The sequence below is a fragment of the Pan troglodytes genome, chromosome 8 (genome assembly GCF_028858775.2).
Source record: "Pan troglodytes isolate AG18354 chromosome 8, NHGRI_mPanTro3-v2.0_pri, whole genome shotgun sequence".
In the NCBI taxonomy this organism is placed as follows: Eukaryota; Metazoa; Chordata; class Mammalia; order Primates; family Hominidae; genus Pan; species Pan troglodytes.
The window spans coordinates 105,730,090-105,755,938 of NC_072406.2; the positions used below are offsets into that span (position 1 = coordinate 105,730,090).

Here is a 25,849-nt window from a genome sequence, read left to right on the forward strand (position 1 = left end):
ATAATCTCAGCGTTCAACCTGGGTGTGCCTCTCTGCTCTCCCGTTAACACTCCCTGCTGTGCTGCTGATTTTTGGCAGTAATCCCAGCACTTTAGGAGGCTGAGATGGAAGGATCACTTGAAGGCAGGAGTTCGTGACCAGAGTGGGAAACAAAGTGAGACCACCACCACCCCCCACTCCGCTGTCTCTATAAAATTTTTTAATAAAAAATTAGCCGGGCGTGGTGGCGTGCGCCTGTAGTCTCAGCTACTCGGCAGGCTGAGGCAAGACGATCGCTTGAACCCGGGAGACTGAGGTTGCAGTGAGCTATGATTGCACCACTCCACTCCAGCCTGGGCGACAGAGTGAGACCCGAGGGGATGACAAGGGGGCTGTGCTCCTTTGTGAAATCCCGTTGTCCCAGGGCAGGAGGGGCCGCACTTCACACAGGGAGAACCTATGCTCAAGAGCGCAGAACTAGTTCGTCCCGGTCCACCGTCACTGGTTTTATCCCATTAAAAATAGTAATTTGCTTTCTCCTAAAAGCGTATAAACACAAAACCAGCCCCTGACTGCGAGACACCAAGCTTGTTTAGGTCTAAGCCCGCAGAGAACCCCCGATCCCAGAATTAGCTGGCGGGCCCGGGAGGAAGTGTTCCCGCCCTCTGTCCCGCCCCGCGGCCCCCGCCACTTCTCGGCCCGCCCTCAGGTTTACTCTCCGCCCTTCAAAGGCGGCAGCCAATCGGGGAGCCGCGTCCCCGCCGCGCGCGCGCTGCTCCTCCTTCTTGCGGGCCGCGCCCTGCCGGCAGTGACGTGCCCCGCCCTGCAGCCGCGGGATTCAAACTCCCGGAAGCGGCATCCACGCCTGATGGTGTGACTCGGCCGACGCGAGCGCCGCGCTTCGCTTCAGCTGCTAGCTGGCCCAAGGGAGGCGCCCGCGGAGGGTGGCGAGGGGCGGCCAGGACCCGCAGCCCCGGGGCCGGGCCGGTCCGGACCGCCAGGGAGGGCAGGTCAGTGGGCAGATCGCGTCCGCGGGATTCAATCTCTGCCCGCTCTGATAACAGTCCTTTTCCCTGGCGCTCACTTCGTGCCTGGCACCCGGCTGGGCGCCTCAAGACCGTTGTCTCTTCGATCGCTCCTTTGGACTTGGCGGTGGGTATCATCTCCTTACAGATAGGCGCAGAGAGGCCAAGTGACTTGCCCAAGGTCTTTTGTTAGGACGGCTTTTTCCGATTGGCAGGCACTTTCGTTGTGTGTTCCTCAAACATCTTTATTTTAGAAGTGAGAAAACTTGTGCCTTTTTTTGCAGTTTCTCTTTTCCTGTCTGTCTCCTCAAGTGAGATTTTATGTGGGAATTTTTAAAGATTGGCGTCGCCTTGTAGAAGATGCGGCTTGTAATTGAGGCCTTGTACCGTTTACTGGATGGAAGCGCTTGTTTGGTCACCTGTCCAGCATGACTTAGGTCACTTCAGCTAATCAACCAATCATTTCTTTTCTTTTTTCTTTTTTTTTTGAGATGGAGTCTCGCTCTGTCACCAAGGCTGGAGTGCAATGGCACGATCTTGGCTCACTGCAACCTCTGCCTCCTGGGTTCAAGCGATTCTCCTTCCTCAGCCTCCTGAATAGCTGGGACTACAGGCGTGCGCCACCACGCCCGGTTAATTTTTGTATTTTTAGTAGAGACAGGGTTTCGCCATGTTGGGCAGGCTGGTCTCGAACTCCTGACCTCAGATGATCCACCTGCCTCGGCCTTCCAGAGTGCTGGGATTACAGGCGTGAGCCACCGCGCCCGGCCCCAATCAACCAATCATTTCTGAGGGCTTGCTGTTAGGCTCTGTGGGTAACAACAACAACAAAAAAAATCAAAGTGCAGTCCTTGAAAAAATAGTTGAACAATTGAAAAAATAAAAGGTTAGCAGGGAGTGTAATTGGGTACTAGATTGTGTAGGGGTGGGGGTGGGGCAGCTATATCATTTGTTAAGAGTTCACAGAGGGAAGGCATGCTGAGGAAGGTTTGAACTGTGGGAACCCTGTGGATGACTGGAATAGGAAATACAGGGAAAGGTGGCCGGGCGCGGTGGTTCACGCCTGTAATCCCAGCACTTTGGGAGGCCGAGGCGGGCAGGTCACTTGAGGTCAGGAGTTCGAGACTAGCCTGACCAATATGGTGAAACCTCATCTCTACTAATAGATAAAAAAAATTAGCCAGGCGTGGTGACGCGCACCTGTAGTCCCAGCTACTCAGGAGACTGAGGCAGGAGAATCCCTTGAACCCGGGAGGCGGAGGTTGCAGTGATCTGAGATAGTGCCACTGCACTCCAGCCTGGGCGACAGAGCGAGACTGCCGCCCCTAACGCCCCGCCCCCGCCAAAAAAAAAAAGAAAGAAACAGAAAAAAGAAAATACAGGGAAAGGAGGTTGGTGGGACTAGGTGGTGGGAGAGATCCAAACCGTCTGGGCCAGAGGCTAGAAACTAGTAGTCATTCATTCACTGCCAGAGTTTCTGTGCAAAGGTTAGGAAGCAGATGTTTGGGGGTTCTTTCACGTTCTGCAGATCTATATTTCCATCATTTTGTGTCTCAATGACTTGGTAGTAGTTTTCTGTCCTACGACCCACGATATCAAGTCAACAGTGTGTTATCAACAGAAACACATAGGAAAGAACTTCCTGTGGCAGCAGGTGACTGAGAGACGCCATAACCTTGCATTTCTTTAACTGATGGATGAGCTACTGCAATCTTTCACCTTATAATGGCAAAAATCCAGGACTAACCTTTTGATAGATGATTTCTTCTACTCAATCTCCACAGTTCTAATATGTTTAGACGTTCTGATTTCACACAGGACAATCTTAAAAGTCACTTCACTACCATTCTAAGGAGGTCTCTCCTGTTTTTACTGATATCGTTTATCCCTGTACTTCTCCTGTGTAATATTTATTACAGTTTGAGAATTCATGAACCCTTGTTTGTTTCCTTGTTATTGCCTGCCTTTACTACACTGAAAGCCCCATAACATTAGGGAACATGTCTTTTTTTTTTTTTTTTAAACCAGTTTACACCCAGCATGTATTAGGATACCTGGTAAATAGTAGGCTTTATAGTAATTTTTGAATGCACTAATGGGCTCATACTCCTTTATATCCTTTAATCACACTGCCATTATTTTATCTTGGGATACATGAAGTAGAAAAATGTTTTTTAACCTCCTTAATTAGAGTTACTTTTATACACTATTTATATGCATCGTATGCTTCACTAGATTTTTGCCTACTAAAGTTTATATTATATACTTGTTTCTAAACTGTCATCTAGTACTGCTAGCAGATACTGAGTTTCTCCTTACTTAATTTGGCCCCTTATTCTTAATTCCTTTCATGCCTGACTCCCCTGAATGTTATACCTCTTTTCCAGTAAATGTCTTATTTTAGGTTCTCTTCACTTTTTCCCACTGTGCTCTCTGAAATGATTATTAAGATAGATCTGAACTAGGCTATCTTCTAAAACAGAGGACCTATGTTAAGTAATGACATTTCGTGCCTATATACTCAGAATTACATTATTTACCAACAGCTTTTTATTTTGGGCCAAGATATGTCCTTGATTGTGACCTTCTTCTTTCAGGCTTTATTTAATGGTTGGAGACCCCTTCATTGTTTTTTAAACAAAACTTTTCCACAAAAGAATTACACATATAATTACACATATAGAACACTACACAAAACATAAATGTACAAGTTGACTTTTTTTTTTTTTTTTTTTTGGGACGGAGTCTTGCTGTGTCACCCAGGCTGGAGTACATTGGTGCGATCTTGTCTCACAGCAACCTCCACCTCCCGGGCTCAAGCGATTCTCCTGCCTCAGCCTCCCCAGCATCTGGGATTACAGGCACCTGCCACCACGCCTGGCTAAGTTTTGTAGTTTTAGTAGAGATGGAGTTTCACCATGTTGGCCAGACTGGTCTCGAACTCCTGACCTCATGATCCACCCATCTTGGCCTCCCAAAGTGCTGGGGCTACAGGCGTGAGCCACCGTACCCAGCCCAAGTTGACATATTTTAGAAGGTGAATACTCCCATTTATCTACCACTGAGATTTTTTAAAAAAAGTTACAATACCCCAGAAGCCTCCATCCATCTTTCTCCATACCCTGCTGGTTTGGATATATCATTTCTATTTAGAGCAGATAAGTTATTAGACCTGTTTCAAACTTGAGATTTAAATTTTTAAACTCAGAATTATACAGTTGATTTTTATTTTTACAGACCATTTCAGAGATGTCTTCTAGAAGTACCAAAGATTTAATTAAAAGTAAGTGGGGATCGAAGCCTAGTAACTCCAAATCCGAAACTACATTAGAAAAATTAAAGGGAGAAATTGCACACTTAAAGACATCAGTGGATGAAATCACAAGTGGGAAAGGAAAGCTGACTGATAAAGAGAGACACAGACTTTTGGAGGTAAATGGTCTTCTGATCCTTTAAATTGTAAGCTCTCCAAGAAAGCGATGCATGAAGATTTCCTGATGCTACCTTCTTACTCTTGCCGTGTTCCCTGTCTTGTCCAGTTGATTAGTTTTGGAAAGCTGACGTTGGGTTTAGAATCTTAAATTCCTACTTTGACTTTGCCAAGTCTTAGATGTACTTTAGTCCTTACTAACTTCTCACCTTTTAAATGTAATTGAGTATGTGTTTTGAGGTTACCAGGTACTAAGTTTGTTCTGGAAATAAAGACATTGCGATTAATAGTTTTGCACCTTTAACATGGTCTGTTTCGCCTTTAGTATGCTCTGTTTCTCAGTTATTTAAAACAAAGTAATAACCTAATTCATCATTCTTCCTATAGCTTCTTGGTAATTTAGCTTAACTAAATGAATATTCTTGATAACTTTTGTTATGCTGTATTTAAGATTGTGAAACATTCTGGCTAACTATTTTCGCTATTTTTAAATTGATAGCATAACTTAGAAACATTCGAGTTTCCATATTTTTTTTTTTTTTTGAGACTGGGTCTCAACTCTGTTGCCCAGGCTGGAGTACAGTGGCTTGATCATAACTCACTGCAGCCTCAAACTCTGGGCCTCAGGCAATCCTCCTGCCTGGGCCTCCCAAAGTGCTGGAATTCCAGGTGTGAACCGCTATGCCTGGCCATTCCATGCTTTTTTGGAGTACTAAATTACTCGTTGATGTACTTTAAGGATACTGTGCTGGGCTTATATCTCTTTTTTACTGTGGGAGAGGAGAAAATATTTACCCAATAGTTATATAATCTGGTTTTCCTGTTAATTTACTAAATGTAAAAAATCAAATCTGTCCATTTCAGAGTATTAAATAGTGTTCAGATTTCCTTATTTAAAACATATTTTATCATGCATATTGGCTGCTATCCAAGTAATTCTGGTTTTCAGGCTTTTGAAGGAAAAATTATTAGACGTGTTGGCATTTACACTCTGTTCAACTATATTTCAGATTCCCTAATTTATAATTTGTTATGGCATAGACAGTAAGGAAGTTAGGAACTTATTAGAACTAGAGGGACTTAAAAATGTAATCATAAATATAAACACAAATTTGGATTTAATTATTTTGCAAAAGTGCTTTTATTGTTTGTATTTAGAAAATAAATGGTTAAGGCCGGGCACGGTGGCTCATGCCTATAATCCCAGCACTTTGGGAGGCTGAGACAGGCGGATCACCTGAGGTCAGGAGTTCAAGACCAGCCTGGCCAATATGGCGAAACAAAAATTAGCCGGATGTGTTGGTGTGCACCTGTAATCCCAACTACTCGGGAAGCTGAGGCAGGAGAATCGCATGAACCCAGGAGACAGGTTGCAGTGAGCCAAGATCGCACCACTGCACTCCAGCCTGGGTGACAGAGCAAGACTTCTGTCTCAAAAAATAAATAAATAAATAAAATAAAATAAATGGTTAAACAGTATACCATTTGATTTATTTAAATTCTCTAAACAGGCACATAATGAAACTGATTTATTTTTTGTAACAACATACATTGAGGTAAATGCTTTTTCAAGCACTGAGAGAACAGTCATCACCAGTCCACAGATATGAAGGTTATTTTGCAATCTGGTAAAGGAATCTTATTGCTTCCCTGAGAGATAGCTTTCCATTTCATTCCACTTTTTGAGAAGCACTAGATACTTTGTTCCTTTATAATCAATTAAACTTCCTATAACTTCTACCCATTTGTTCTAATTGTGCCTATTAAAGTTACACAGAACAAGTCTTATTTTTCCTATGCAAACTGACAATTTATTAGATATGGAAGGAAATTTTGCTTCCTCTTAACTTTTCTGCAGACCAAGCTCATATTCTTCAGCTTTTCTGGCTTCTTATCATCTTGAATAGTTTTTAGTTTATTCATATCCCTCCTGAATTATGCACTTAGAATTGAACACAGTATCCTAAATATGTTCTGGAAAACACAGATTGAAATAGTAGTGTTACATCTACTTAGCTGGATACCGTACTCCATTAAAGCCTAAAATTGTATGGCTCTGTTATCTGTCTCATACTACTGATTTGAGTTAAGCTTGTGGCCAACTAAAATCTCCTCATTATTTTCAAATGAATAACCATCCCCCTAAACTTAAATTTTCCCCATTTTATATTTGAACAACTGCTGCTTTTTTCTTCCTAAATGCAAGTTTTAACTTCATGCTGTTTTGACCCTGTTAGCCTATAATTTTAATAATTATTTCTATTATCTTTTTATTTGACTTTTTCCTTTATGCCAGCAGCAGTTTAAAAAACATTACTTATGTATATCTTGTGAATCTTTGAAGATGTTAAGCATTGCTTTAGAGATCACCTTCTAGATTCAATACTGAATCATTTATCGAAAGTAAGCAGGTTAATGAATGCATCCCTCTCCTGCTGAAATATTCTGTAACTTTTAAGTTCCACTGATTAAAATTCATTAAGGAGCATGTATATCTTGTGTGACCCACTTTTAGCTCTTAGTTTTTACAAGATCCAGTGTTATGGAAGAATGATTACCAAATACTCATGGGAAAGCTAGCCCTTCTTTAGCTTTTTCTCACCACCCTTGATAGAGGTGGTTTCTCCTTTCTTCGTGTCTGTGCTCATTTTTTAATCTGTCTTAACTACAGCACTTACAACGTTGCATTAATACATTGGCTTACTTCTCTGTGAGCTATCCGAACATAAAACTTTGGCTTCCTAATCTTTTTTGGCCCTGGTATTTAGCATAATGCTGACTTGATAGATAATAAATGCTTCATAAATGCTTGTTGAAGTATATATTGTTTAGCTAGATGTTTGACCTGGCTTTGTTCTAAGATTCTTCTTAGTTTATGTCTAGAAAATTCGAGTCCTTGAGGCTGAGAAGGAGAAGAACGCTTATCAACTCACAGAGAAGGACAAAGAAATACAGCGACTGAGAGACCAACTGAAGGCCAGATATAGTACTACCGCATTGCTTGAACAGCTGGAAGAGACAACGAGGGAAGGTGAAAGGAGGGAGCAGGTGTTGAAAGCCTTATCTGAAGAGAAAGACATATTGAAACAACAGTTGTCTGCTGCAACCTCACGAATTGCTGAACTTGAAAGCAAAACCAATACACTCCGTTTATCACAGGTGCTAATCATTTCTTTAAACCCAGATTTTTTTTTTCTTTCTGATACAGTTTGTAATTCTTAGGAGGAATGAGTTTGTTAAGACATGCTTCCCAAATGATGAGACAAATGATTAGTATAGTATACTAACAGGTCACTTCACTTTTTTTAATAGCCCAGTCCCTTCTCTATAAGCAAAAATAGTTAATATGGTACCTTCCACTCCTTGTACCATTGATTTGCCTGGAGGAATATTCAGAAGACAACATCTACTGTGTATTTACAATTACCAAGATTTTTTTGAGCTCTTATTTCTATAGTTTGTATCATGAAAACAGTAGGCTTCATTTTTTTGGTTATTTTTCATATTTGAAACATACAATTATAATATCAAGTATACTTTTCCTAACTGCACTTGCATTTTCTCCCCCTTTTGTTTGAAAGGCACTAGCGTCATAGAAAGAACAAGGATACAGAAATAGACATGTGAGTTCAGATCTTGGTTTTGTACTTGCCAGCTCTGTGACTCTGAACACATTTGTTAACCTTTATAGCCTTAGAGACAATACTAGACTTCTCCAGACCCCTGTTCTAAATCTTAGTGTTTTTTTTTTTTTAAACATATAAGCTAAACCTGAGTTTCCACATCAGTAAAATCAGGATAGGAATACTGATAACTAAATGTAATTATGTATGTAAATTGCCTCGCATAGTGCCTAGTGTATAGTAGGTATTCGGTAAATGGTTACTTATTGATCAGACCTTTGATTCTTTTGGAGATTTGGAGATTCGAATAATACTAACATTAATATCATCTATAGGCTGGGCATGGTGGCTCACGCCTATAATCCCACCACTTTGGGAGGCCAAGGCAGGCAGATCACCTGGGGTCAGGAGTTTGAGACCAGCCTGGCCAACACAGTGAAACCCCATCTCTACTAAAAATACAAAAATTAGCCGAGTGTGACGGCACGCATCTGTAATCCCAGCTATTCGGGAGGCTGGGGCACTAGAATCGCTTGAACCCGAAAGGTGGAGGTTGCAGTGAGCCAAGATTGCGCCACTGTACTCCGGCCTGGGTGACAGAGTGAGCCTCTGTCTCAAAAAAAAAAAAAAAAAATCATCTATAGAAGAAAATCTGTAGCTTTCAAATATATCTCAGTGCTGTTAAGGATCTTTCTCTGTACTTTATTTCCCATTTAGGGGAGATAGTGATCAGACCTATACATTTATGTGTATTTTCATAGATGGGCGTTTGAGTGTTTCTGCAGATGAGTTCAAAAAGGTGAAGTTTTTCTAGAGAATTTCCAGAGCTGAAACTCATAAAACGTTACAGTCAGATTCAAAGTAGCTGACTAAAATTTTTCTTTGAAGTTCAAGAGTTAGTTTCTCCACTTTTGGAATGTGAAATACAAACTTGGTAGAAATTATAATTTTTAAAATTTTTATTTATTTTTTATTTTTTGAGACAGAGTCTCATTTTGCCACCCAGGCTGGAGTGCAATGGTGCAATCTCAGCTCACTGCAACCTCCACCTGGGTTCAAGTAATTCTCCTGCCACAGCCTCCCGAGTATTTGGGATTACAGGCACCTGCCACCACGCCCTGCTGATTTTTGTATTATTAATAGAGATGGGGTTTCAACATGTTGGCCAGGCTGGTCTTGAACTCCTGACCTCAGGTGATCCGCCTGCCTCAGCCTCCCAAAGTGCTGGGATTACAGGCATAAGCCCCCGTATCTGGCCTGAAATTATAATTTTTAAAAATGTATTCTTATAATAATTTTGTGGGCTACTCGTATTGATTTCTGTATTAACTAGTATGTCTGACTCCTATAACAACTTCCAAATGTCAGTGTCTTAGGCAACAAATGTTTATTTTTCTCTCATGCTGGTCTAGTCCAGATTGGAGTAGAGGAAGCTTTGCTCCACAGAGTCATTTGACTCCAGGTTCCTTCCTTCTAGTGGCTCCACCTTCCTTTAGGGTGGGGTCCCCCACCAAGTCCTCTGTATGTAGCTGTGAGATGGAGCCTGTGGAGAACTGCCTAGGAGGGGTCTGGGGCCAGGCCTGGTATTGACATATCTCACCTCTGCTCACATTCCACTGGAACACGGCTCCACTAACCACAGGGAAGGCTGGAATCAGTCTACAGTGTGCCCAGGGTAAAAGGAAAGGGATTTAGAGAACTATCTTTGTCATAGTTTCCACCTCGAGGACTGAACTGAGAGAAAGAAAGGGCTACATATTAAAGTGAATGAATAGAGCATCTTTGGAGAAAAATAATTTTTTTGAGCTTCTTTGCCAGTTTTCACAAGTCTCTTATAGCTATTAAAAGACTGAAATACAGCTTTTTCTATGTTTGTTGGCCAGCCTGGCTACCTAGCCACCCACTTCTCTTTTATTCCTCTGAGAAAATGAAGAGGAGAGAAATAATTTTTGAGTTCCATATAATCTATATGAACTAATATTAATAATTAATACTTTTTTTTTTTTTTGAGATAGAGTCTTGCTCTGTTGCCCAGGCTGGAGTAATTTTTGTATTATTAGTAGAGATGGGGTTTCACCATGTTAGCCAGGCTGGTCTTGAACTCCTGACCTCAGGTGATCTGCCTGCCTCGGCCTCCCAAAGTGCTGGGATTACAGGCATAAGCCTGATCTTGGCTCACTGCAACCTCCTCCTCCCGGGTTCTGCCTCAGCCCCCCGACTAGCTGGGACTACAGGTGCGCTACCATGCCTGGCTAATTTTTGTATTTTTAGTAAAGACGGGGTTTCACCATATTGGCCAGGCTGGTCTCAAACCCCTGACCTTGTGATCCGCCCGCCTTGGCCTCCCAAAGTGCTGGGATTATAGGCGCGAGCCACTGCGCCCGGCCTAATTAATACTATTATTAATACAAAACATGATTCTAGAAAAACATTTTTACCTTTTGTTTGACAATTTAATGTCTTCTAGGTGTCATTTAAATAGCCTAGTTGTTTTGTGTTTGTCTTTTTGGTAAAAATCACTGGGCTATTCATATGCACTGAGGGCTATTCTGGCAATCCTGGGGTCTAGAGGACCGCAGAAGTCAGATTAGATAGAAAATCTCAGGATTTCCAGTCTGTTTGGGAAACTTCAGGGGATCTTAATTTTCACAATGGTTATCTCTGGTAACTCTCACCTGGCTTGATGGTTTACCACCATCTACTAGATCTGGATTTTTTGTTTTCTTTTTTTGAGACAGAGTCTCACTCTATTGCTCAGGCTGGAGTGCAGTGGTGCAATCTCGGCTCACTGCAGCCTCCGCCTCCCGGGTTCAAGTGATTCTCCTGCCTCAGCCTCCCGTGTAGCTGGGATTATAGGCACCAGCCACCAGGCTCAGCTAATTTTTCTTTTTGTATTTTTAGTAGAGATGGGTTTTCGCCATGTTGGCCAGGCTGGTCTCAAACTCCTGACCTCAAATGATCCACCCTCCTTAACCTCCCAGAGTGCTGGGATTATAGGCGTGAGCCACCGTGCCCAGCCTAGATCTGGATTTCGGGATGCCCCCGTGAGTTAAACTGTATTATTATGGTGAATGTAATGAGGCAACTTCTATTGTGGAATGTCTGATGTTAACTAATGTTGGATTATTTACAGACTGTGGCTCCAAACTGCTTCAACTCATCAATAAATAATATTCATGAAATGGAAATACAGCTGAAAGATGTAAGTTCATTTCCTTTTAAGTTATGGGTAAAGAGGGCTAATTCATTTATTCTTAAGTTTTACAGAAATTGGCAACATTAGTGCTGTGACAGAAAAACTGAATGGTTTGAGAGCGTCATTTAAGTCTCTTTCTATACATTCAAGAATCATTTCTTCTAAGCATAGTCCCTTTTTTTTTTTATTTTCCTGAGGCAAAGTCTCGGTCTGTTGCCCAGGCTGGAGTGCAGTGGCATCTCTGTTCACTGCAACCTCTGTCTCCTGGGTTCAAGCAGTTCTACCTCAGCCTCCTGAGTAGCTGGGATTACAGGCACGAGCCACCACACTCCGCTAAGTTTTTGTATTTTTAGTAGAGATGGGGTTTCACCATGTTGGCCAGGCTGGTCTCAAACTCCTGACCTCAAGTGATCTGCCCACCTCAGCCTTTCAAAGTGCTGGGATTACAGCTGTGAGCCACCATGCCCGGCATCATGGTCTCTGTAGGGTAGACAGCCCTAGAAATTATCACTGCCACCAAATACCTCAATAACGTCCCTTTTCTATCTAAATCTAATTTCCCTAATTTGCCCAATCATTTTATTGTTTCTTGTTTTTTCAGTATTTTTCTCTTTTTGAGATGGAGTCTTGCTCTGTTGCCCAAGCTGGAATGGACTGGTGAGATCTCAGCTCACTGCAGCCTCCACCTCCCAGGTTCAAGTGACTCTTCTGCTTCAGCCTCCCAAGTACCTGGGATTACAGGCACCCACCACCACGCCTGGCTAATTTTTATTTTTAGTAGAGATGGGGTTTCACCATGTTGGCCAGGCTGGTCTTGAACTCCGGACCTCAGGTGATCCGCCTGCCTCGGCCTCCCAGAGTGCTGGGATTACGGGCATGTGCCACTGTGCCTGGCCTCCATTTTATTATTATAATGTAATTTAATTTGTAGTATCTTCTCTTTTGGTTTATCCATGCAAGATGCTCTCTTTGGTTTGAATACTTCTCTTGAAACTAAGGTTTGCTTTCATAGGTTGAAAAGGAAACGTTCTTTGTACACTTAGTACTTCCTTTCTCTAGAATTTGGTATGAGGTTATTTTAGTTATACAGTAAAGCTGTATTATTGCAAACTGATATCATAAATGGATTGGTGGGTTTTATTGGGAATGGAATAAATTGAGGACACAGGACTGCTACTTACAGTGTATTTTTTTCAAGTTTTAGAGATATGAAGTATAAAGTTTCTGACTTAAGTATTAGGTCAGTATGTTGGTATTTTGGTTCCAAAAATATTACTGGCATGTCTATCCTGATATAAGCATGTTCTTAAGATTTCTGTTTTACTTCATCTATCAAGTATCCTTTGAAGTCTTTTTGATCTTCAAAAGAAGAATTTAAATCTCCTGGATGTCTAGCCAGGTGCCAAGTACTCTTATCAGAATACGTAATTTACCTAGAGGTAACTGGAATGAAAAGGAAAAATTCTGTGTCTTATTACACTGAAGTTTGTTATTCTATGTATATCCATACCTATGCATTAGATGCGCATATTTAGAAATATCTTACATCGCTCCTGCATTCCTCTTTATTTACTCCACCTGCACCACAATGGCTTTCCAGCTACTCCTTGAATAAACCACCTTTTCTCTTTCTGTTCCCTCTGCCTGGGACACTCTTCCCCAGATATCTTCATGATTTCCTCCCTACCTCATGCAGGTTTTTATTTAAATGCCACTTTCTTGGGGTTGGGGGAGGACAGAATGGGGGCTCCCTGACCACTTTGTCTAAAATTAGAGCCCCCAGACAATTCCTATTCCTTTCTCCTGCTTTTCCCTCCTCATCACATACTACAGCTAAATTTACAATCTATTTAACTTCTCTTGTCTAATGTTCAACCTTTCCATCAGAATAGAAGTCATATGAAGGAAGGATTTTTGCATGTTTTGTACACTGCTATATCCTCAGTGTCTAGAACATTTGAAAGAATGACTGGATGGAATCTTGGGAAGTTTCTTGAATTTTACTGGTGTCTCTTCTAGAAAAGTACCTGAAAATAGATGCCATTATCTTAAGCTTACATGTTTTTTTTAGGCATCTCAGTGCTAACTGCTTCAGATATCACCTGAGGGTATTTTTAGATAATGATGATTCTTTTTTATGAAATTAACTTTGAAATACTACATATGTAAGCCCAAGCTTTTTGTTCTATCTTCTCAGCTTATTTAAGGGTCACATTGTGCTTGTCTCCTCTGTCTTAGAAAGGCGTTTATACAAATGGGGTAAAATTTAACCCAACTCTTCTACAAATGGTGGTCTAGACTGAGCAAGATTCACAGACTCTAATATGCTAGGTCTGGGGTAGTGCCTGAGTTTTCTGCATTTCCAGTAAACTCCTAGCTGCTGCTGCTGCTGGCCCTTGGACCACCCTTTGAGAACCATTAACATTATTATTATTATTATTATTTTGAGATGGAGTCTCACTCTGTCACTCAGGTTGGAGTGCAGTGGCGCGATCTTGGCTCATTGCCACCTCCGCCTCCTGGGTTCAAGTGATTCTCATGCCTCAGCCTCCTGAGTAACAGGGATTACAGGTGCGTGCCACCATGCCCAGCTGATTTTTGTACTTTTAGTAGAGACAGGGTTTCGCCATGTTGGCCAGGCTGGTCTCCAACTTCTGACCTCAGATGACCCACCTGCCTCAGCCTCCCAAAGTGCTGGGATTACAGGTGTGAGTCATTACACCCAGCCAGAACTTATATTTGAGGAGCAAGAAGTGGTTTAGCTCTGGTTTTCCCTTTGGAATTTCAGCAAATCTTTGAGACCAGGGGGAAAATTGTAGTTGGAGGACTTAGGGAACACGGAAAGAGACATCTCACTTCTTGCAGCACCGACACTGGCACATTATTTGGCTTTTGAGAGCTCAGCAGTTCTAGTTCCATCACCCTCTCAAAGTTCTCAGAAACTTCCTGTAGAAGCTTACCCACGTATTTTCAGAATTAGTATTTGTTATATTTAAATAAGCCCTAAAAACTACGTACAGCTTCTTTAGGCCCAGTTGTATCATTGTTCCGTTACCATTTCGCTCTGGCCGACAGTTGAAATAATTACGTAGAGTTAATGTCGTAAGCATTGTCAAATGTCAGTACTTTTAGTATTTATTTAAGCATTATGTTAGTATAAACTAGACAAACCAAATAGCCAAAAGACAGTTTTAATAGGCGTTTCTTGCTCTTAAATTCAAATATCCGAATTTTAAGCATAGAACTTAGGGAAGATAAATAATTGTTTTAAAATTATTTTGTCTGCAAACATTCAAATTAACAGAAAAGTTACAAGAATGAGTATGATAACATATAATAACATATAACGCCCATATCCCCTTTACTAAAATTCAACCGTTGTTAACATGTTACCCCATTTTGCACTCTCTTTTTCCTCTTTCAACCCTCACCCACACACATATAGACATAGTATTTTTTTCTGAACCATTTGAGAATGAATTGTACATATCCACAGCCGTTTAAACCCATATACTTCAATGTGTGTTTGTTCTCCCATCCAAGTACTAACCAGACTCAACGCTGCTTAGCTTCCAAGATCAGTCAGGATCAGGCGCGTTCAGGGTGGTATGGCCGTAGACTTCAATGTGTATTTCTTAAGAACGAGGATACTCTTGCCCACAACTATAGCACAGATAGCAACTTTAATAAATTTAACATGGCTACAATACTTCTATAATCTACCATTCCTACTGCAGTTTTGTCAATTGACCCACATTTTTTATTCCTCCAGTATAGGCTAACATTTTAATCTACGTTGGTTGGAATTTTTGTCTACAGAATATTTAGTGGATTCTTGTCAAACCTGGGGGAAGACCTTTATAGCATTCCACAGGACTTTTTTTTTTTTTGAGACAGAGTCTCACTCTGTCGCCGAGGCTATAGTGCAGTGGCACGATCTCAGCTCACTGCAACCTCTGCCTCCCTGGTTCAAGCGATTCTTCTGCCTCAGCCTCCAGAGTAGCTGGGATTACAGGCACCTGCCATTGCGCCTGGCTAATTTTTTTTTATTTTTAGTAGAGACGGGGTTTCACCATGTTGGCCAGGCTGGTCTTGAACTCCTGACCTCGTGATCTGCCTGCCTCAGCCTCCCAAAGTGCTGGGATTACAGGCGTGAGCCACCGCGCCCGGACTCCACAGGACATTTTATTTTGCCCACTTTTGTTCTACATTTTTATTGGTAACTTGGAGGAAATTGTTAAATGCATGCCTAACAAACGTATAGATGACACAAAGCTGGAAGGCATATCTAATGCAATGATGTTTGACTCTAAAAACTCAAAACTAATACAATCAATATTTATGATAGCTATCAACTCCGTGTATTGATACTGATAGAAAGCCGATTTGCACAGTGAGAAGAGGTGGCATAAGGAAATGTTTATTGAGGGAACATCGCCATCATGTGGCCTTTTAGAATACTACCCCTTGAATCTTCAACTAACATGTATTTTTGTTTCTCATACTTAAGTGATGTATGGTTCCTTTTTTTTTAATTAATTAATTTATTTTCTTGAGACGGAGTTTCGCTCCGTTGCCCAGGCTGGAGTGCAGTGGCACAATCTCAACTCACTGCAACCTCCACCTCCTGGGCTCAAGTGATTCTCTTGCCTCAGCGTCCGGAGTAGCTGGGACCACTGGCGCCCGCCACCATACCTGGCTAATTTTTTGTATTTTTAGTAGAGATGGGGTTTCACCATATTGGCCAGGCTGGTCTCGAACTCCTGACCTTGTGATATGCCCGCCTCGGCCTCCCAAAGTGCTGGGATTACAGGCGTGAGCCACTGCGCCCAGCCGGTTCCTTTAAAAGAAAAGAAAAATAAAATAAATAAAATAAAATTGGGCTGGCACAGCGGCTCACATCTGTAATTCCAGCATTTTGGGAGGACAAGAAGGGCAGATCACCTGAGATCAGGAGTTCGAGACCAGCTGGGCCAACATGGTGATACCCCGTCTCTAATAAAAATACAAAAAGCTGGGCGTGGTGGTACACGCCTGTAATCCCAGCTACTCGGGAGGCTGAGGCAGGAGAATTGCTGTAACCCGGGAGGCAGAGTTTCCAGTGAGCTGAGATCATGCCACTGTATTCCAGCCGGGGCCACAGAGCGAGACTCCGTTTCAAAAAAAAAAAAATTGGCCGGGCTCAGTGGCTCATGCCTGCAATCCCAGCACTTTGGGAGGCCAAGGCGGGCAGATCACCTGAGGTCAGGAGTTGAGACCAACATGGTGAAACCCCATCTCTACTAAAAATACAAAATTAGCTGGGTGTGGTGGCGCATGCCTGTAATCCCAGCTACTCGGGAGGCTGAGGCAAGAGAATCGCTTGAACCCGGGAGGTGGAGGTTGCAGTGAGCCAAGATGGCACCATTGCACTCCAGCCTGGGCAACAAGAGTGAAACTCCGTCTCAAAAAAAAAAAAAAAAATTTCATGACCATTTAATTTTGACTTAAATTATTTGTATTAAAATACTACTTAAATGTGGACAAATGTAAAATTTAGTATAAAATTAGGTATCTTTAGTATCTAACACACTATAATTTATAGGTATTTGGATATACATGTGCATTGTGAGTCATACAGTGCTTCCTCTCTTATCAACTAAATTTAAATCTGATCCTGGGTTTCTCATGAGTCCTTTCTTTTGAAAGATGCATAGGTTCTGAGTAAGAACCTCACTGGGGATGGCGGTGGAGCTGAATAAGAGAGTGACTACTGCAGCCTGTTTTAAGATAGGCCAGGAATCCTAGCAATCTTCTCAACTGTACTAAGTTCACTGATTATTTTTCCCAACTTTTATGATTATTTTTCCCAATTTTTATTACGAAAAATGTCAAACATACACAAAAGTTGAAAGAAAGTACATTGAACAATCATATATCTACCACGAAGTTTCAATAAGACAGACTCTTTAAATCAAAAATCAAATTACTACAGTGAAAACAGCCATCCACAGAGCTTTACATTATTGACGATATATAATACAAAATGGATATACAATATCTCCACTTGACAAATGGACTCTTAAGCCATGTAAAGAGGACTACTGTTCCCTAATGGATGCAGAGAGAAAAGTGTCTGGTAAAGTGACTGAGGCTTCTGGGCTAAGTCTTTGATTTTAGAGACTGTTTCTGTCTTCCTAATTCATTTGCTAATTCTATAGCAAACAGACGCTGAAAATCCTTTAAGTGCCATACCCAGGAGCTTTGCTCAAGAGTTTGTAGGGTGCTAGTAGAAAGAGCCTAACAAAGCTTAGAGAAACTCTCTAGACTTAATAAGAGTTTCCATATATGTAGATCTTTCTGGATATGGGACTCAATCAATGTCTTTAAAGGATGGAAATTCTTACCGGAAAGCAGTTGCCCTGATAGACACCCAAAACCTTTAAGCTCCTTGTGTCCTCTTCATTGTGGAACTAGAGGTCTGGAAAGAGTGGCTGCTATAAAAGGAAACACTATATTATATTGTCAGATTGAAATTAAATAGAAGAATTTTATCTATGCATAATAGATCATTTTAAGAGCTACTGTGTTGTTCTCCAAATAGTAATCTGAAATCTGTATTCCACTCTTGAAAAAATGAGCTTTGCTGATACTGTTATAGGTTCTTCGAAGTTCAGATTACTATGAGCTCTGGATTTATAGCAAGTCCTCTGGTGTGAAATGAACTGGTTACAATCCCTGCCATACAAAGCTTCTGTCTTCACATGGCCTCATTCTCTATGTATATCTGTGTGTCTGCTCCTTTTTATAAGGATACTAGTCATTGGATTTAGGGCTCACCCTACTCCAGTATGGCCTCATTTTAACTAATTGCATCTGCAAAGCCCCCCCCTCCCCTTTTTTTTTTTTTGAGACGGGGTCTCACTCTATTGTCTAGATTGGAGTGCAGTGGCGCAATCTTGGCTCACTGCAACCTCCGCCTCCCGCATTCAAGTGATCTGCTACCTCAGCCTCCCAAGTAGCTGGGACTGCAGGTGCGTGCCACCATGCCCGGCTAAAAAATAGACAGGGTTTTGCCATGTTGGCCAGGCTGGTCTTGAACTCCTGGCCTCAAGTAATCCACCCGCCTCGGCCTCCCAAAGTGCTGGGATTACAGGTGTGAGCCACTGCCCAGCCCACAGACCCCATTTCTGAATAAGGTCATATTCTGAGGTTTCAAGTGGACATGAATTTTGGGGGACATTATTCAACTCACTGTAAGTATGAAACCCCTATACAAACAGGTGAGTGACGGCAGCTTGGAGTTTTTAATTGGATTATAAAAGATCATATAAAGGATGAAAGTTGGTAGTAAAGAGAGAAGGTAGCTGTTAAGTTTGATCCTCTAAAGAAGACACTGAGATGATGTTAGGAGTGCAGACGGTTTACTGGGGAGCAAGATCTGTGCAAGGAAAAAGGAAGTAGTTATGCCAGGGAGACCATCAGACCATGATGAAAACCTAACAAGGTCTCTGTCACCCCATGGGGGGCTCCAGAGCAGAGAGTGCTGAAAAGCAGAGTCCTCGTTGGGCAGCAATAGTTAGGCACTTGTTCAGTTGTTGGCTGGGGCCAATCCAGCTCAGCTCAAAAGCTGACAGGGACTTGAAGGAATTAACAGATGGAGGCTGTCAGCTAATCAGCTAATCACTCACCATGCAGCTGGGCAGAGATCCTCTTTTTTTTGTTTGTTTTTTTGAGAGACGCAGTTTCACTGGACTTTCCAGGCTGGAGTGCAGGGGCATGATCTCGGCTCACTGCCACCTCCACCTCCCGGGTTCAAGTGATTCTCCTGCCTCAGCCTCCTGAGTAGTTAGGATTACAAGCACGCACCACCATGCCTGGCTAATTTTTGTATTTTTATTAGAGACAGGGTTTCACCATGTTGGCCAGGCTGGTCTTGAACTCCTGACCTCAGGTGATCCACCACCCTCGGCCTCTCAAAGTGCTGGGATTACAGGCGAGAGCCACCGCACCCAGCCAGCTGGGCAGGGCTCTTGAAGGGGGATTCTGAGCAGTTCATCTCCATGTCTGTCATAAAAGGTGTTTTAGTTTACAGAGAATGACATATACGCACACACAAAGAAAGTTGTGTACTGAAAAAAGCAAACAAATGAACTTAATCCCACATAAACTACGATGGTGTCATGTTGTTATGTATTCTGAAGGCATGTAACATAGAATGGTTGCCCAGAATTAGTCTATGAGCCGTAGAGTTTTTGTTGGAAAAGACTACATCACTTGGACTCTCTTGCCCATTTTAAGATTTTGTTTTTTTATTTTACTGTTGATTTTCTTTCATCTTCCCATTAAGGCTCTGGAGAAAAATCAGCAGTGGCTCGTGTATGATCAGCAGCGGGAAGTCTATGTAAAAGGACTTTTAGCAAAGATCTTTGAGTTGGAAAAGAAAACGGAAACAGCTGCTCATTCACTCCCACAGCAGACAAAAAAGCCTGAATCAGAAGGTACTGACTGGTATAAAAATGTTCTCTAGGGATAGGCCTGACATTTTCCAAAAGGAATGATTCATCAAATTTAGATTTTTATAGATATGTGTTAGAAAGTAAAATAAGAGCAAGTCTTATAGCCCTGAAGTAAGAAATACCATTTTTGCAAGTTTTATTTCCTAACGTTTTCAGATCAAAAGAAAGTACCGACACAGGCTAATGGGTGATCTTTGGCAGTTCTGAAATCACATTCAGTTCTCTCTACCCATGAATGTCCTTTCCCTTTTTCAAAGTCCTTCTCCAGCTTTTACTTCCCCCAGAGTTGGCCTTGTCACAATTCTCTTTTCACTTTGCTTCCCTTCAGCACTTATTCATATCAACCCCAGGAGAAAGAATGCCTTTTTTAGATGATCCTTAAATCATTTGAACTTCAGGTATAGAATTGAGATGAAATTTCTCATTCACGATGCTGTCTTTTTGCCAAGCACTTTGCAGTTTCCCTTACATAGATCTTAGTGGAGTTTTAGAGCAACCCTAAGAGGCGGGGCAGGAAAGGTCAGTATTCTCATTTTACAGATGAAGAAATAGGTTTAGCAATTCTAGATGACAAGCTAAGAAAAGAAAAATGAGAAACTCCATGCAACGCTCTCCTTAAAAGACTGACAGTTTGGAGGGGACCAAAGCCTTGAATTTTATAGAGAAGTCTAAAGAAAGGGGAACAAGACTCATAAGATTGGAGAATCATATTTGAATACTTAAAACAAAGCTAATGCTAAAAAGAAACTATAAATGTCTCTGGAGGCACTTGGAAGCTGTCAGCCCTAATGGCACTAAGTTGCTTCTATAAAATATGTGCTTATGTAAAAGCAGGATTTTAGTTATGGGCTAAGTCTAATTTCTTTTCTTTGGTAATACAGTTCTCTCTCTCTCTCTCTCTCTTTCTCTGTGTGTCTGTTTTATCAAAGCAATATAAGCACTTGTTAGAATAATGTAATAGTGAAGAAGGACCTTGCCCTGTCTTTCCCATCCCAATCCCCATTTCTTCCTCCCATCCGGCAACTGCTCTTAATATTTCTATTTTAATTTTGATAGTTATCTCCACATATAAATAATGAGCTTGTGTTCCTATTTGTTGATTGAACTTCTTTAGACTTTCCCTCCCAACAGAATAGATGTTACTGTTTTTAGTTCTTCTATTTGTGTTTTATAACTTCAAATAGTATACCTGAACTTGTTTTTTATTTCATCAAATATCGACCATAGTCCCTATCTCTTGACTTTTCATGTTGTAAACTAAGGAAATAGTGTGATTCATTTAGATGTTTGATGTTTCACTTTTCAGGAATATTATTTATTTTATAAAGTGAGTTGTGCCATAATGTTGTTTGTCATAGGTTATCTTCAAGAAGAGAAGCAGAAATGTTACAACGATCTCTTGGCAAGTGCAAAAAAAGATCTTGAGGTTGAACGACAAACCATAACTCAGCTGAGTTTTGAACTGAGTGAATTTCGAAGAAAATATGAAGAAACCCAAAAAGAAGTTCACAATTTAAATCAGCTGTTGTATTCACAAAGAAGGGCAGATGTGCAACATCTGGAAGATGATAGGCATAAAACAGAGAAGATACAAAGACTCAGGGAAGAGAATGATATTGCTAGGGGAAAACTTGAAGAAGAGAAGAAGAGATCCGAAGAGCTCTTATCTCAGGTAAACTTAACCAGATCCATAATTCAGAGTGTTCACCGAACACTTTCTAAGTGTCAGGGACTATTTGACCACTAGAGAACTGGCTAGGGACAAAACAAATTCCTGCCCCTCATGGGAGTTATATTCCAGAACAGAAACAGACCATAAACAATAAATAAGGAAACTAAAGAAAATGCAACAGGGTGACATGACAAAGGGAAATTGGGGACCAGTGGAGGCCTCTCTGAGGAGATGGCATTTGGACAAAGACCTGATGATGAGGAGGACCCAGTGAGGTGGGTGACTTTTCCTCTCAATGGAGGAAATTGTACACACAAAGGCTCTGAGTGAGGAGGAGGTCAGTATATATGAGAAGCCAAAAGAAGAAGTGAAGTAATGAGAGGAATCGAGGCTGATTCCTAGACTGGCATCTTAATGGTGATGATATGTGCTCAAGTGAATTCACATGGCATCTTCCATGTTCTTGTTATGCTCATAGCCTTATGCTATGGTATCGTAATAATGTTGGAGTTACTACGTTAGGATTATTGGAATTGAACAGTACTTTGATGGAACTCTTTAATTTAGATTTTGCTTTGCAGCCTGGCATCATGGAAGGAACATTATTTGGAATCCATGCCTAGTCTCTAGTCCAGGATATATGGCCTTAGGCAAATCACCTAACTTCTCTGACTACTCACTGGTTATTCCCTTGTCAAATTAATAATAACCTCTGCTTGCCATATAGGGCTTTGGTGAGGGTCAGTTGAGAGAAGGTAAAAGTGCTTTGTAAACTAAGCAAGGTAAATGCTAGTTATTGCTACTATTTTAATAATAATTTTTAACAGTCCTACAAAAGTTGAGGGTGCTGGTGATGGGACAGTAACAAGTCCATCTATAACATTTGCCATCTTAGTCTTTTTTTTCTTTTTTTTTTCTGAGACAGGGTCTTGCTCTGTCGCCCAGGCTGGAATGCAATGGCGTAATCTCAGCTCACTGTAACCTCCACCTCCTGTCTTCAAGTGATTCTTGTGCCTCAGCCTCCTGAGTAGCTGGGATTACAGGTGCCCACCACCACGGCTGGCCAATTTTTATATTTTTAGTAGAGATGGGGTTTCACCATGTTGGCCAGGCTGGTCTCAAACTCCTGACCTCATGTGATCCACCTGCCTTGGCCTCCCAAAGTGCTGGGATTACAGGTGCAAGCCACTGTGCCCAGCCTGCCATCTTAGTCTTTACCACTCACACTTCTTCTGTCTACAGGTATGAGCAGTGATACTAGGGAGAGATTAAGTGCGCTGATTAAATTTTGCTTCAGCTCTGGCTAAGGGCCCAGCACTGCCACCCATGTTATCCTACTCAGAAATGTCAGAACCTCCAGGAAAGGGGGCATGGCTGCTGCAGAGTTTAGTGCTGTTTATCAGCATTCAGTCTGTGTGCCTCAGGGAACTCTCGGCAAGGGTGGTGGTATACTGCTTAGCTGCTGGCATAGATAGCCATCAGATGGCCAGCTGGAATGATTCACCCCTGACTAGCAGGTGTTGTCCTGGTTAGAGATGTGAGACTTGTGATGTGAGCTTTTCGTGCATCCCAGGTCAAGCCGGAAAAGGTTGGATGTGACAGCATTGGTTCTCTTTATGTCCTACAGGTCCAGTTTCTTTACACATCTCTGCTAAAGCAGCAAGAAGAACAAACAAGGGTAGCTCTGTTGGAACAACAGGTACTCATTGGGGTTGCTTCTAAATTCAATTCTGCCTGTTAGAAAATGCAGTTTTTCCTCATGTTTATGCTGTTCTATGGAGAACCGTTTGAAAGTTGTGAAAAGTGTCTTTAAAAGACTTCAATAAAAGTCTTTTTTCTTCAATAAAAAAGATATTTCAAGAGACTCTGCTAGCCACTTATTCCTGTTGCTGACCTTAGGCTAAACAGGTTCTTGAGGTGTGATGGCAGTTTTCTTGACAGGTAGATGTTGGCCTTGGCAAATTTTGCTCTTCCCCAGTGGCTGTAGTTCCTAGCCTAACAATGTCTCCTAATTAGGGCTACCTTATAACTTCAAGCAGAACTTGGAGAGACACCATTTAGTCTCAGAATGTATTATAAATGGTGTAAAGCAGAGATTTTTAGTATATTCCAAACCAGGGAATAGCTATCTCTTTCCCTTCTCCTTCTTCCCCCTTAAAAAAGGTGGATAGGGAGGAGTAATTCTAATCAACAACTTCTTAAGCTGCTGTTCATTCACCTATACCTCAGCATTGGCTTTGCTCCTTGGATAAACCAAGTCCTCAGCCATAAGCTGCCTCGTTTATTAACATTTCATGGTGCTTAGGTGAATTCTTGCTACGATGGTACAATAAATATTTTCTTCATGTGCTAATAAAAAAATGTGAGCATCCAGTCAAGAGAACTAGACAGTCTGTATCAGCTGTAATGGTCTTGTTCTGGGCCTTTTCCAGATGCAGGCATGTACTTTAGACTTTGAAAATGAAAAACTCGACCGTCAACATGTGCAGCATCAATTGCATGTAATTCTTAAGGAGCTCCGAAAAGCAAGAAATCAAATAACACAGTTGGAATCCTTGGTGAGTCTGGAATGATTAAACTAAAATTTGTCTTCGTCTTCCATTTATATACCAAATCAGTTCCGAACTTAGGAGGATACAGCTTAACGCACAGCTAGCTGTATCTCAAATCAGTAGGTAGAGCCTCTGCCTCATTTGAAGCAACTGCCCTTTGAGCATCAATTCAGAGGACATGAAAGAGGGACATGATCACATCTGGAAACATTCCCCCAACTACCCCAGCTGCTGTGATGCTGGAGGCACTAAATAGTGCCTGAGCTGGGGTCAAAAGGGTAGAATAGAGGGTAGTCACAGAATCCTGAACTGAAATTGTGTTTATCTATTAAAAAAGAAAGAAAGGCTGGGCATGATGGCTCATACCTTTAAATCCCAGCGCTTTGGGAGGCCAAGGCAGGCGGATCATGAGGTCAGGAGTTGGAGACCAGCCTGACCAACATGGTGAAACCCTGTCTCTACTAAAAATACAAAAAATTAGCCAGGCGTGGTGGCGGGCGCCTGTAACCTCAGCTACTTGGGAGGCCAAGGCAGGAGAATCACTTGAACCCGGGATGCAGAGGTTGCAGTGGGCTGAGACTGAGCCACTGCACTCCAGCCTGGGCAGCAGAGCGAGACTCTGTCTCAAAAAAAAAAAAGAAAAAGAAAAAAATGCTGTTTTTAGGGATAATGGACTATTACTGTTAATATGCTTTTTAGATGTATTATGAGGTTTGTGTGAGTCACTCTGAAAACATAATCTTTTAAAACATGAACCTTTTAAATAATATTGTTTCTATGATGAAATGGTTTTTCACTTACTTATTCTCACCTTACTAATAAGCTTTTGGACCAAACTTGTTGGGGGTCTGCATTTGAATATATGTCTGTCCCACTAGTACATATTTTAAATTTTATTCTACTACTATAGAATACTTGGAGACAGTGAAATGTTACAAATATGATTCCTCAGTTTTCAAAGGAGGAAAAAAAAGCAATGATAAAAGTAAAAATCACTTGTAACTTCTGTATGAATAAAAGAAAGAAAATATATTTTTGGCTCTGTTCTTAAGTATATAATTGATTTTACCCATTTATAATATTTGAAATGAAAATTTATAATTCATTTTTGTTATTGGCCATTCAAAGCTTAGGGAGCAGAGGGTATGCAAAAGAATTTGTAATTTTGTGGGGGCGGTTGCAAGATGGCTGAATAGGAGCAGCTCCAGTCTACAGCTCCCAGCGTGAGCGACGCAGAAGACGGATGATTTCTGCATTTCCAACTGAGGTACTGGGTTCATCTCAGTGGGGACTGTCAGACGGTGGGTGCAGCGCACCGAGCGTGAACCGAAGCAGGGTGAGGCATCACCTCACCCAGGAAGCGCAAGGGGTCAGGGAATTCCCTTTTCTAGCCAAGGAAAGGGGTGACCGACGGCACCTGGAAAATCAGGTCATTCCCACCCTAATACTGTGCTATTCCGACGGTCTTAGCAAATGGCACACCAGGAGATTATATCCCACGCCCGGCTTGGAGGGTCCTACGCCTACGGAGCCTTGCTCATTGCTACCACAGCAGTCTGAGATCAAACTGCAAGGTAGCAGTGAGGCTGGGGGAGGGGTGCCCGCCATTGCTGAGGCTTGAGTAAGTAAACAAAGCGGCCGGGAAGCTCGAACTGGGTGGAGCCCACCGCAGCTCAAGGAGGCCTGCCTGCCTCTGTAGACTCCAACTCTGGGGGCAGGGCATAGCCAAACAAAAGGCAGCAGAAACCTCTGCAGACTTAAATGTCCCTGTCTGACAGATTGGAAGACAGTAGTGGTTCTCCCAGCACGCAGCTTGAGATCTGAGAACGGACAGACTGCCTCTACAAGTGGGTCCCTGACCCCCGAGTAGCCTA

The 25,849-nt window shown here is 41.9% G+C and overlaps 1 protein-coding gene across 2 annotated transcripts in view; it reads left to right on the forward strand.

The window, feature by feature from the left end:
• Nucleotides 1-804: 804 nt before the first annotated feature.
• CEP55 (centrosomal protein 55) overlaps nucleotides 805-25,849 on the forward strand; it is a 35,268-nt gene continuing 10,223 nt past the window's right edge. Inside the window, exons 1-8 of one of the 2 annotated variants that reach the window (XM_003312687.7) lie at nucleotides 805-989; nucleotides 4,242-4,436; nucleotides 7,318-7,593; nucleotides 11,191-11,259; nucleotides 19,583-19,733; nucleotides 21,110-21,423; nucleotides 23,051-23,122; nucleotides 23,856-23,981. In XM_003312687.7, coding sequence (XP_003312735.1) covers nucleotides 4,254-4,436; nucleotides 7,318-7,593; nucleotides 11,191-11,259; nucleotides 19,583-19,733; nucleotides 21,110-21,423; nucleotides 23,051-23,122; nucleotides 23,856-23,981 — 1,191 coding nt within the window. In that variant the 5' untranslated portion in view covers nucleotides 805-989; nucleotides 4,242-4,253. Of the gene's footprint in view, nucleotides 1,132-4,241; nucleotides 4,437-7,317; nucleotides 7,594-11,190; nucleotides 11,260-19,582; nucleotides 19,734-21,109; nucleotides 21,424-23,050; nucleotides 23,123-23,855; nucleotides 23,982-25,849 lie in introns of both variants that reach the window. The other variant, XM_521564.8, reaches the window with a different exon arrangement.